The 13,458-nt window shown below is 43.8% G+C and overlaps 1 protein-coding gene across 1 annotated transcript; it reads right to left on the bottom strand.

The window, feature by feature from the left end:
- Window positions 1-1,016: 1,016 nt before the first annotated feature.
- kiaa0319l (KIAA0319-like ortholog) lies at window positions 1,017-13,230 on the bottom strand. The gene is made up of 22 exons (XM_068747155.1): window positions 13,137-13,230; window positions 11,033-11,301; window positions 10,635-10,721; window positions 10,194-10,425; window positions 9,091-9,189; window positions 8,552-8,649; window positions 8,375-8,462; window positions 7,467-7,559; window positions 7,170-7,302; window positions 6,937-7,042; window positions 6,675-6,797; window positions 6,472-6,595; window positions 5,435-5,567; window positions 5,114-5,262; window positions 4,020-4,171; window positions 3,759-3,897; window positions 3,188-3,347; window positions 2,275-2,417; window positions 1,979-2,101; window positions 1,811-1,901; window positions 1,615-1,706; window positions 1,017-1,210 (listed from the first exon to the last, which is right to left on the bottom strand). Exons 1-22 carry the CDS (start codon window positions 13,228-13,230, stop codon window positions 1,017-1,019), a joined length of 2,922 nt encoding a protein of 973 aa, XP_068603256.1.
- Between the last annotated feature and the right edge of the window lie 228 nt (window positions 13,231-13,458).

Below are 13,458 nucleotides of genomic sequence, written 5' to 3'. Positions count from 1 at the left end.
CAGCCTGCAGTTTGTTAAAAACAATCAAAAAAGCAACAATGAAGTGATCGTCACAGTTCAAGCATCTGTTGCGTTATGAACTTCTCATTGTCGTATTGTTTGACACCAAACTCTTTAAGGTTGTGTATTTTCGTGTGTTTCGGCAACTTGATTCACAGAAAATCCTTCAGAGTAAAAGCGACAGCTGACATGTGTCAACAGACATATTACAATCTGCTCAGATGAAAGGTCTGTGAATAATCCACACACACACACACACCTGACATACAAACATTGCAGGCAATCATTCCAGTATCACACTGCACCAGAAGGGCAATCTGTCACTCTTCATGCACATGTTGTGGGGTTTTTTTTTAAAGACACTGACAGAACTCATCACAGCAGATGTTAGCCCATGACTTTGAACATGGCAGTGTTTGGTAGCATCAGTTTGACCAGGAACAGTGTAAGTATGTTGTTGCTTTTTGTGAGTTTGCATGCGTTTGTTTCTACAAGAGGCAAAGTGTGAACACGTCAAGTCGCTGGTTTTTACTATCAGTGAAGCAAAAGAACACTCAGGCTACTTCCACTCTCACAGTCCCAAGCCAATGTGTGCCATCAATCAGAGAGGTAACAATACATTCTTCATGTCCCCCACGCTAAATAAAAGCATCTATGTTACATTTCCATATCTTCCAAAGCACAGTGTCATTCGTGTCATTCCAGTAAAATGGCAGGTTACTGTTCCTCCATGCCGGCTCAGTGAGAGCTGAGACATTTCAGTACGGTAGCGGCTTCTTTCCTGCGACAGTGGGACAACATGTTTCCAGCATGTTTCTTCTCTCTCCCCTCATAAATACAGCCAGTCTGTCAGCATGGATGAGAGGTGTGAGGTTTTAATGTTGAAAGAATAACAACAAGAGAAGAGTGGGAAGAGTGGGGAACACAGCTGCAGGAGGTGTGTGTGTGTGTGTGTGTGTGTGTGTGTGTGCGTGTGTGCGTGTGAGGGCAGCGTGGAGCTCCCTCTTCCTCCCTCGCTATAGCAGCTCTTCCCTTTGCTTTTTGCCTCTGGCTGGGCCCTGACCATTCCTCAGAGAGCCATTCGGTCGTAAGAGATGCCCGCGCTCCTGCTCCGTCCACGGGACCCCACCGTGCCCATCATCACTGTCCAAGTCAGAGTCTGAATGCATGAGGGCGGAGGAGGTGGGAGCAGGCATGGGTTTCAGACGGGCTGAGCGGCAGGTGGAGACAAAGGGAGAGAAGCAGTGGGGTGTCAAAATGATGCTGCATCAAAGCTGGACTTAACAGGATACGCAAGCGTGCATTCATCAAGTGTCAGTGAATAAAGACAGCATGAGTATGTGTGTAAATTACTGTTTTAAATGAAGATAAAACACACACTTGTTACAAATAACATCAAAATATTACAAGCAGCATTTCAGGGTAATGCTTGATCTACATTTGTGAACACGCCGGCCATTAGCAGCATTTAAAGCAGCACTCATTGCTTCGGCTGGTAGAAAGTTGCCGTGTGAGCAGTAAACATACTTCTCATTTCTGTGACTTCAGTTTAAAGTTGTTGAGATTTTCCCACTGATTCTGTGCTTCTCGTTTTTGTGTGTGTGTGTGGCTTACCGGCTCTCGGAGGCTGTAGCTCCAAACTGTCTTGCTCATCAGCTTCTAGGATTTTATATCGGCTTTTGCTTCTGCGCACTTTGCTCTTACGTCTTTTCAGGAAAGTAAAGAATTATTTGAGGCAGAAGACTTTAAGGGAAATTACACACATTAAGTGTTCAAAGATATTTGACAATTCTGCAGAAAATGCGCTCACCTGTTGCAGCAACACACCATCAACCAGACAACTGTTGCTATGGCAACTACAATTGTAAAAGATGCTATCGTAACATAGAGTACACTCCACTCTAAAAACACAGAAGTTTGTGATTAGGACATAATGGAGGACAAGGAAAGAGATTGCCGCATTGCATCGGACACTCACCGCAGTTGCTCTCTGCGTCCCCAAACTGAGCACTGATGAAGTTCTCCATCCAGAAAGGGTGGCAGACACAGCGGCGTGTGAAGGTGTCACACTCGCCGTGGCTCGAGCAGTTCAGCTGACAGACTGAGGAATGAGACGAGAGCTTTATGCGGCAGCAAGCGGACTCAAAGTTCAGGAGTAACGACATTCCATATGCATGGTATGAAAGAAACCCCCCAAAAGGTGCACTGATTAGTCTAACAGCAAAAAGGATTCACAAAGATGCAAAAGTGTAAATCGTATATTCTGGCACTTACTGACTGTATCCACCCTTCGGGCCTTGTAGATGAGGAAGTCATTCTTCTGCTTGCGCAGTTTGTTTCTTAGGCCAAGTGCAATGTTGCGGCCAGACAGGGGAGGGCGCCCTGGGCCACCTGACACCAGGAAGATCAGACGGGTGCTAAGAAAGGAGGAAGAAGAGGTCGAATCATTATACACTATCAGCGAAAAGGTTTGGACACACCTTGTCATTTAATGGTTTTCCTTGTTTGCGTGACGATTTACATTGTAGATCAAACTATAAATGAATACATGAAAAAGACATGTGCACTCAAATGTTTTACATTTTAGATTCTTTAAAGCAGCCACGCTTTGCTTTGATTCATGCTTTGCATCCTCTCGATGAGTTTCATGAGGTCATCGATTACCGTAAATGGTTTTTCTGGAGTTCCCAGAGGTGCTGACGGACCTTCGGTTCTTAAAGTCATGATGGTCTGTCCTTTCTCTTTATTTAGCTGATTGGTTCTTGCCATAATATGGATTCTAACTGTTGTCAAATAGGACTGTCAACTGTGTCAACTACCTGACTTCTGCACATTACAATTGATGATCGCAACTTCATAAAGAAATTTCAGGTGACGACCTCATGAAGCTCATTGAGAGAAGGCCAAGGGTTTGCAAAGCTATCATCAAAGCAGAGGGTGGCTACTTTGAGGAATCTAAAATATAAAACATATTTAGAGTTGTTTCACAATATTTCTTTTCTTTTTTACATAATCTTTACATAATCTTTAGTTTATCTAATATGCAGAAAGTAAAAAGAAAGAAAAAAGAAAAACAATTAAATGAGAAAGTGTGTTCAAAATCTGAAGGAAAAAAATCATGCATAGAAAAGTTTAAAACTAAAACGTGGGTTTAAAACTGAATCCAAAAAGTAGCCGACTGACTCACCTATGCTCATTAAAGGCAGTGATCTCTCTAACAATGATGTCGCTGTCGAGCACGCCCAATAAAACTCCGACCTGACGCAGCAGCATGTCACGCTGATGGTGGGAGACCTGCGACACAGCAACCTCCAACACCAACTCCACCAGGTCGCGCTCCCATATGTCTGATCAACAGAAAGAGACATAACAGGTGATAAATCAAAGTTTAAAACCCCAGAAGAGACATGGCAAGGGCTGAAAGGACTGTCCTGGCGAGGAACACGACTGGAGAAAGAGACATGAACACAAGAAAAACAAGCTGATCCATCCGACACGGAAATCTAGGCAAGAGGCCAGAGCGGTGAGATTAGTTTCCGGCTGCATTTTGTCTGTTAACCCCTCTGGTGCTGGTTGTTGAGTTTCGTGCTGTGTGGAAACTATTTGTTTGGGGGGGGAAAAATTCCAACATAGCATATCCAAAACAAAAGATAAAGTGCTGTGATTTTGCTTCTCGGGGTAACAGCAACTTGCAGGAAACAGACTGCATGTGTGTGTGTGTGCGTGTGTGTGTGTGTGTGTGTGTGTGATCAGTTCACCTGGTTTGACCTCCACTGAGCCGCTGTCGATGCTGGTCTGTCCCTTACTGTCAGTTACAGTCAGGGTGAAGCTGTATTTTCCCTCAACCAGGTTTCCCAGAAACAGCACCGCCTGGTGGTCAGAGTTGTTCAATACATCCTAATAAAGAAAAGAACAAGTGCTGAGGGTGAACACGTTCATATTAGTAAATGTGTGGATGTCTGACGTCGGTGAAAAAGTGGAATCTTATTCAGTTTTCGTTAAACCACGGCCAGTCTCACCCCAGCAGCAGGGCTGTTATCATCTCTGGTCCACAGGTAGCTCAGGCCACCTTTGTCATCGCTGGAATGCGATCCATCAAGAGAGGCCGCCCTGACGGGCAGAGTGATGGGAGGACTCGACACAACATGAGCCACCGGTGACTGGTCGAGCTCTGGTGAAAAAACAGAGTCAAGTTCTCATGCTCAAACCAAAAAGTGGCTTGGAAAACACTCCCGTCACAAATTGTTGTGCGCTCTTCCGCTGAGGTGAATCTGGGTGCGGCAACAACGGATTATTCCTTTATTGTTAATGTATGATTAGAAAGGAGGAGACAGAGGCATTACAACTACTGGATGAAGATTTGGCAAGTTACTGGACAAGAGACAGTTTGTCCCATGACTATAAAAATAAGGCACGTCAATAAAGTAATCAACATCTGTACAGCTTCATTTCTTCTGAATTGGATGCTGTTTTTGGCAGCATCCAGTTTCCCTCATTTGCCTTTGTACACAAAAACTTTTGACATGAACTGGAAGTCGCATTTCAGTTGCAGCAACTGTCAAGGTTCCATTATGTAAACAAAAATGTCCTCTCATTAATTTAGCTGTCAAGTCTTATCTTTAACGCTGATGCTTGACATGAACCTTCGACATTTCCACATGCAAACACCCAGATTGACATGAGGGCCTTCCTGTCTGGGCTGTTTCCTGCTCTGCTCTCAAACCTGACTGTCAAAAAAAAGAAAGAAACTATTGCAAAAACAAAAGTGAAATTGCCTTAAAGATCCCATATTATGCTCTTTTTCCACAAGTTAACCACCATTATATTGTAGAAACATAGGAACAGTGAATTGTTCATAATATGGGACATTTAAGAGTGTTATTTAACACTTTTGCTAAAATAGCCATAACCAAAATATCTGAACATACAGATAACCACTTCCAAACAGATTCACTATCATCTTTTTTTTTTTTTTAAACACACACGCGCAGGAAGAAGAGCATCTACCGGTACATTTAGTGAATGCTTCATAAAATCACTGATAATCCTCGCTTGGCTGACTCTTCCTGCCAGCCAGGAGGAAACGATGAGTCATCTCACACAGCCCCCTCACCTTCTCGGACTATGACGTTCACGGTGTCGTTACTCTGCAGATTCCTTTCATCAGTGACTGTCAGGGTGAACTCGTATGTGCCAACATCAAGGCCTGTCACCGTGGCAACAGCACTGTCCGCATTCTCAAGCTTCACACCATCGGGACCCCTGGTGGAAGAGCAGATAAGATAGACAGAACTTCTAGAGCATTTACTGTAAAAATGTAAGCATGGATGACAACAACAACAGAGTTTGTTTTAAAAAATCTGTTTCACTTAAGTTGTACTGATTAAAAAGTTTATCTTGTGTTTGCAATAAAGCTTTTGAATGTCTGACTGACTTCGTTTGCTGCCAGTGGTAGGAGGCTATCTTCTGGTCGTCGCTGCTTCTGTTGCCATCCAACGTGGTTCGATCGACAGGCAGGGTGAGCTCCTTCTCAGGCCCCGCATTTGCTACTGGTGGCTTATTGTTTTCTGGAGGAGGAAACCAAAGTGAATGCATCCCCACTGCGCAATAAAAGACACGGTGCTGAGTGGGAGGTCGAAGCGGCGAGCCGTCTGCTGCGCCCAAATCTATTTCACAAGTCAGGCAAGGTAGTGAAGCACATCATCCCTCTATCAATATGTGTGACCAATATACTGTAATATCAAAAATCACTATACCAGAGTAGTCATATACAATATAGTGTTTCTCCAACTTCATTTGAAATAAGATCTGTATGTGGAAAAGCAATATTTTGGCAGTTGGCAGAAAAGAAAGGAAAGATTCTGCTTTAAAATAAAACTATTTTATAGACTAATCTATTTAATGAATGCAACAAATTAAAAAAAACAAGTAACCGCTAGAATAAGCCTGACAACATTAAATTAATAGCTGGATTAAAATGAAATTATAAAATGAATTCAAAGTATGTAATCAAATTATAAAGTTTGATGTCACCACTTTTTCCTGTTTTTATTTATCAAACAAACATTAAGCTTGAATTCATACAACAGGTCCTCAGACATACTCAAATATCCTCTTGCCAGTGTGTGTTTCAGTCTGAAGTCTAGACTCGTCCAACATTCATTCACCAAGTCCAAACACTGTTAATCAAATACTCAGCAAATGCAACATCCTATCTTCAGTTTGACGTCTGACATCAGCTTCAGTTTATGAAGGCCCCGTGTTACAGGCTATCAACCGTGTGAGAAAGAGGACAAATAAGAGCATGTGACAAGGTCGTGCACACATGTGGACATAGGTGAATAAACAGATTAAAAAAAACACGTTAGTCTGTCCCAAAAAAAAAAAAGCAAGAGTGAATTAAGGAACACGAAAAGACTCACTCTAAACCTTTCAGTGATCATACGATCAATACATTCTCCGTTTGCTTACCTGGCTGCACGATGACCGTGACCTTGGCAGTGTCCTGCTGTCCAGCCGAGTCGGTCACCGTCAGCTGGAAGGTGTAGTCTCCCTCCTCCATAGCCGACAGCTGCAAGGTCGGCGTCCGTCCTCCCTAAAAAACAGGTGCCACCGTTAGCTCAGAGAAAATGAAACGCATTAATAGTGAATTAAATGTTTCTAGGCTATCCCACCTGCATGTCCACCACTTTGTCTTTGCTCTCAGGGATGAGGGACCACTCATAGGACAGGAAGTCGTGGTCGTCTGTGCTTTGATCGCCGTGCAGTGTGATGGAATTTTGGGGCAGTTGGATGACCTGGATGAAGTTTAAAGGAAAGACTAGCTACTGATTACCAGTTAAATGAAACAGTGTGCTGACAGTTCACACGTTTGAGCAACAAACACTTTGTTCTTAATGCATGGAACCAGAAATAGGACAGGAAATACCCCCAGACCTGGTTCGGGCCGGCGTAGGCCACAGGCCAGTAGTCCTTGGCTTTGTTGACTGAGAGAGTGGCCTGGGTCGAATTTGTGGCTCCATCGGAGTCCGTCACTGTCAAACTGAGAAAGAACTAAAGGTTAAAATGGCAAATGCCAAGGCTTCAGAGGGATGGTTGTAACATATTTATAGTTCATTTAATTCACAGTTAAAGGTAAAACAATGCTATAAAAAAAAGTCCGCCTGTACCTGAATGTGTAGTTCCCAGGCACCAGGTTGGTGAGTGTGAGTACTTTGGTGTCTGCAGAGACCTTCTCTTCCCTCAGGGGACCTTTGACCTCTTCCCAGTACCATGCAACCACCTTGTCATCGTCAGTGCTCTCTGCATGGATGGAAAAAGGTTGTGAGTGAAAAGGAGCCGCAAGGATAACAGAGAACAGTTAGAATCACATTTAGAATCATGTTATGTTAGAAACCTATTCTTTGGGGGGGGGGGGATATCATCTTTAACTGGTATTGAATTTGTCGGTCATGTGAGACACTCACGGCTGCCATCGATGACGGTAGAGCTGATGGGCAAGGAGATCTCCTGGAACTTTGGGGAAACCACGGCAACAGGAGGCTTGTTTACCCGAGGCTCTGTCGGAGAGAAAAAGGAAGGCCACTTAGCGAGCTGCCGACTTAATCAGTCAGCGACTTCAGTGACAAACATCACAAACAAAGCTGCAGGGAAGCAGCCTGACCTTTCAGCAATATGAGCCAAGTCTATTCAGTCAACATGAAAGGCATGCAGCATTCTGTATTGTTTAGTTAGGAGCACAAGACCTTTAGTATATGTTCAGGGAAGCCTGGCGGCCTACTGTACAAGAGCCACAACATGTCTCCGCTTAACATTAAATACTGTTGGCATAAACTCAAAGGCTCCACACAGATAACTATATACACAACTATATGCTGTCATTAAAAGTCTTGTAATAAAACTGAAGAATTTGCATGGTTATCATGCAGTTTTTTTAGTTGTTATAAAAAATAATTCTTAAATAATCAGTTGTCAAATAAAAGTTCTGCCTATTTTGTATTTGTAGATGGGATTCAATGTAATGACAGTGTTGCAAAATACAGGACAATTAAATTTTAAAAAAAAAGAAAGATTTGAAAAACTGTGATGAACTGGCGGCTCAATCGGGGTGGACTCCACATCTCGCCCGTAGTGAGCTGGGATAGTCTCCAGCCGTGACCCGTGAAACGGATGAGACGAGGAGATTACGTCTCGTCTTCAAGAAGATGGATTAAATGAATGACAAAGATTTGAAAACGTAAAGGTGTACAACATGAACTAAAAGACCATTAACTAGATATTTACCAAACACACACACTCACAAAGGGAGAGCCTCAGAAACATTAATTAATAGTCTAATGACTACAACATAAATGAGTTGAATGTTGGACCTCACCTGGTTTAACTGTGACATTAACGTAACCTTCTCCGTGGGCCCCGTCTCCATCCACGGTCACCTCGAACTCATACAGGCCCACAGTCAGCTGAGAGAGAGAGAGAGAGAGAACAGAAAGATGAAGCCATCTCTTTTTTTGGGACAGAGTCTTTCTACACATGAAGCCGTGATCCGTACCTTGCTCAGTTTAAGTGTTGTGCTGTGTTTCCCTTCCATCTCCCCGCTGTAATCTTTGGGATGAGTTATCAGACGCCAGTCGAATGCATAGTCTGTCCCTGTAAAGACAATCACGTGAGATAAATATACAAATGAAGTCTGTAAACTGCTCATGTGCGCCATTAAAATCTTTTGTATAAGAATAATTTCCATCTGAGATACTTGAGTTTTGTTCGCACGTCAAGAATAGCTTCCGACATGTATTGTTCCTGGTTGAACTATTTAACCTTTGTCTCGCCTTATTTACAACTTCCATGCAAGTGTGACACACAGCATGCAGGTGGTGGCGGAGGAATGCAGGCGGCAAGCAGGTTGTAAATCATGACAGGTTCACTGAACACGGAAATTCATCGATACCAACTACCGGTACAAAATAAAAAAAAACATTTGAAAAACAGCCATCGCTTTATGAAATTATGCTACTGCGTTATAACATTTCTGTAGATGTCATAGAAGTCAGTGCGGGACAAGCTTCCTAGTGATGGGTGACGTGGTTCTACCTTCCGGCGGCGTTGGGACCACGAAGGCGTTGAGTTCGACCTCGTTGCGGGGCAGCGTAACCTCCACACTCTGTCCTGCAGACACCACCAGCTCTCTCACTGCGGAGGAGAGACGGACGATCCAGAGGTGACCATGTGCAGCATGTGTATTCTTCAGAAATTGTGTTGATCATTATAGTAATAATAATAATAACGTTTCAATTGTAGACACACCTACTGTAGGCTTCTACCGCCACATTCTCTCATTGTTGTTTTTTTTATTGCCAACTTGTGAAGGGATAATTCTGTTTATGACATGACAATGCTGCCTTTGCAACAATGGGAGGTATTGGGCAACCGTTCCTGCCGGTCATTATTATTTCACCAGGTATACAATTCGTTTGTACGGAAGCGTATTGCTGCCACACACACACAAAAAAAACGTGATAAATGTCACGCTTTTACATGATAAATTTCACATTTTAACGTGATACTGATTTCTCTCTTTTTTTCTTTTTTGGGTGTGGCACTGGCAGCAATACGCCTCCGTAAGTTTGGCTTTCAAGGTGAACTGTAAACTGTACAACTTAGCATTAGCTGTGTGAGATGACTCAGCCGACATTCTCACAACGCGTATTCAGTTAAAGCAGCTCGGCTTTGCTTTGATGGCGGGACTAAAAAGATTCTTCATGTACTTAGAAGGAAATTCAGTTGCATTTTCACGATTTCTAACCAACCCCGGTTGGATGGCAATATTATCCTTTAGGGAGGAGAAACTGATCACACGAGTTGTTCTTGTTCTCAGCACATTCCTTGCCCCTTTTGCACTGCGCAGAGCCTGCTTATTCTTTTCTTACACTCATTTGGTTTCACATCCAAAGTGGAAGTAACTGAGGAGCCATCATTTTTTGCAGAATGCATCTCCATTTTCCTTTGAAAATGTCTTCTTTTTTTTTTCCACTTAGATTTTATTTCAATTTTCAAAAATGTCTTTCAAGCAAGTTTTATCGCGAAGGCGCATGAGAGTCACGTCACATTTCCCTCAAAGGTTGCTGCATTATAATTATTAGCTAATAAATCCAGTCAGGCATGTAACACCGTCACATTTGCAGCGACTTCCTCACCGGCCTGTGGTGGAGCTGTGATGACAGCAGTCGCAGTCCCTGTGTCGACATCGCTGCTGTTGGAAGACAAATCGGTGTCTGCAGCTTTGTCCAACGTTGTGTTCTGCTGTGCTGGACGGACGTCTGCACTCCCATTGGCTAACTGGCTGATGTTCTTCTGGGCTGTTTGAAAGAGGGCAACGCTGCTGGGTACTGTTGGGGGTGGGTGAGCTGCTTCCTGTTTAGAATTTTCCTATAGGAACAGTCAAGAATTATAGGTCAGGTAGATAATTAAACAAACAAATAGTTCATTAAGCCTGACTTTAGGGAAACTTTGAGCAAGGGAAGGACTTAAGAGCAAAGACAGAGGAAGTACAATGACATGTCTTTAAATGTTGGGAGCCACAAAGGAATAAAGCAAAGCTCAATGTGAACTTTCAACAATGGACTGTGTGAAGTCACCATGCTGGTAGGCTGTCCAGCGAGCGGACCGTGGCTTTCTTCATGGTCGACGTGAGAAGCTCTTCTATGCCTCATGATGGCAGGACCCTTTGCGTGAAGTTAGAAACAACAGCAAAGTTCAGAAAACATTTTCATAGACTAGAGAAAAGGAAACATCCAATCATGTGATAGAAGGAAAAAAGATGACCAGATATGGTTCCTTATGCTTTTCATTTTTTTTCTCGGATGTAAGACATCTTAGAGGTGACAGCAGATGTTTTTATTTTTTTTATTCAGCAGATCAAGGTAATGAATGTGCGTCCTTCATTTAAACAGCAAACATGCTTTCTTTGCTCCAAAGAATGGCAATGCCACCGTTTTACTTTTTAAAATAAAGGTTAGACGATGCTTCTCTATACCTTTGAGAGCAGCTGAAGGAGTCCGAGGGACTCCCGGTGTGGCGGGGGCAGGAAGGAAATGGGGCAACCCCTGTCCTGCCTGCAGGCGAGAAGCACACATAGGCCGCCGAGGCTCCAAACGGCACTGCAGCTCGGCTTCAGGCAGCAGGACTCCCAACATGTCGCCACACCTCTCTCCTCTGCAATGGGGTACCAACCCAGGGTGACGACGCTGCTCCAGTGGATACCCAGCACCCCACCAGTCACCTGACAGAGACTCGCCAACACCCCTGGAAAGGGACAGAAGCCAGCATATAGCAAAGATGCACTCATTTGCTTCTGTTGCAACATGGTAAAAAGAAACTATGAAGTTGGTCCACGATATAGAGGCGAGTTTAGTGGATCTTCCTAAAGCTCCATTACAGATCTTGCCGGAGACTCATGACACTGTTAAAGGCCACAGGGCAACGCAAGCGAAGCAGCGAGTTCCTGCATCAACCAGGGAGACTTCACAGATCAAGGCTTGAATGGACTTTTCTCAGAAAAGCCAACATTCAGGCACGGTTTGAGCAATCAGCCAAGTCAGCAGGCAACAGAGGAGGGGAAGCGTCTCCAAGACACCGATTAAAACCCCAAGCGCAGTGTGCATAATTCTCCTTCCTCTCTGACCCACACCATTTCCGACTTGTATCAGCATCTTGTATCTGGCCGGTTTGGGAGTTATATTTTTGATAGAGTTTAAATGAACAGAGCCAAATTAAGCGAGTATGAATAATAAAAAAAGACGTTAGACCCTTTCATCGGCAGCCCATCTGAGATTTCAGCCCTTGATAATTTTGTGGTTACGGTGGCTCCCGACATCCGAGGACGGCAAACACTGTCGCTCTTTGTCTCAGGAAGCACAGCGGAACAACCGATTTTAATGCTGCAAAATAAAGATGTGTTCTTTGCAACATCCGCCAGCTGCTGGAACCCGATTTCACGTGATTCAAGAACTTTTTCCATCACAAGACGAGAAAGAAATTAAAGGATTTTGGTTGCCTGGTTGAGACACGTGTTAAAACCTGGAGATCTTGCCAGCCGTCTCTTTTTAAGATCCTCCCTGCAGTATTTCAAAGCCGCCTTGATTTGTTGAATTTCTATTTGACGCCGGACTCATTTCAGCACTAACCTCAGTGATGAATAAAATGCTCCTGTGACTAACCGCTGCGATTGTCACAGATAGCCAGAAGACAAGGGGGTTCCCAGATCCCCCTCAGGATACCCATCCTGCCAGGCAACCTCGAACCGCAGTCTCAACCATTTATAAAATGTACGGCAGATAAAAGAAACGAAGCAAGTCACACACGCAAGCCGTTCATATTCTGCTTGAGGCTGTATAAACATGGGATTTAAATATATGTCAATTTGAGGAATTACGCATTTTAATATGAATTATGTTTGGTAAACAGTAAACAGAAAAAGGACAGAAGTTTTCTACACTGCAGTGTTTTTTTTGTTTGTTAAAGATTCAGCTGAGGGCTAGCACAGTCTTCTGAGCGCTTCTCCTGCTTGTGGCAAGGCCATCAACAGTAATGGAAGCTTCAAAAGGAAAAAACAAACAAAAGAAGAAGCAGAAAAACACACGCAAAAAAAAAAGCTATAAAAGTTGCTGCCATGGGAACGCGGGTGCTTTGGATGACTTTATCAGTCGGGTGTCACTCGTCTGGAAAAGCTGATCTTGCCTCATGCAAGAACGCACAGGGTTTCTGCCGTTTGTTTGAGAAAGGAACCCTTTGGCGGCGATTTAGTCATCCCACTCCTATTCAGCTCAGCTCAGCACACACACACACACACACGTCTCCTCACAGAAGCCCTATTGTCCTGCGTCTCACTGTAACCTACTGAGCAGAGCAACATCAGCACACAAACCCACACAGCATGCATGTCTCCGCCTCAGATTAATCAGACAGTCAACACAAAGGGAAAGCATGCGAGTCTCAGTAGGACGAAGACCCACCCTGAGCAATCACAGGCGGGTTCACCCAGTTGCAAATGACTGCTGGTCGTTTCGCTGCCACAGATGGCAATTTCCTTATCAGTTCTCAACAAACAAGTGCGGCTTCGCCATCGAAGTTTATTTTACCTGCGGGAGGAACCAGCAGCCAGAGACCGATCTGGGCGAAGAGGAGGAGTCGAGGTAAGCTCCAGGTCAGCAGCTTGTGGAGTGCATAGAACATTTTCCACGAGGACGCCAAATCTAGGGAGGAAACAGAACTACACAATATCTGCATTGATACTGCTCTAAATGTATTCAACAGAGTAATAATAAGAAAAAACACTACACACACACACACACACATCCAGCTCAAAAAGAAAAAGGAAGAAGCAGTGGAAGACAGCGAAGAACATCAAGCACTACAACCAGAGCAACGACGATGTCCTGATTTACCTAATGAAATATATAT

The sequence above is a fragment of the Brachionichthys hirsutus genome, chromosome 13, assembly GCF_040956055.1.
Source record: "Brachionichthys hirsutus isolate HB-005 chromosome 13, CSIRO-AGI_Bhir_v1, whole genome shotgun sequence".
Taxonomy (NCBI): Eukaryota; Metazoa; Chordata; class Actinopteri; order Lophiiformes; family Brachionichthyidae; genus Brachionichthys; species Brachionichthys hirsutus.
The sequence above is the reverse complement of the archived record's forward strand: the minus strand, read 5'-3'. Positions and strand labels throughout refer to the sequence as shown.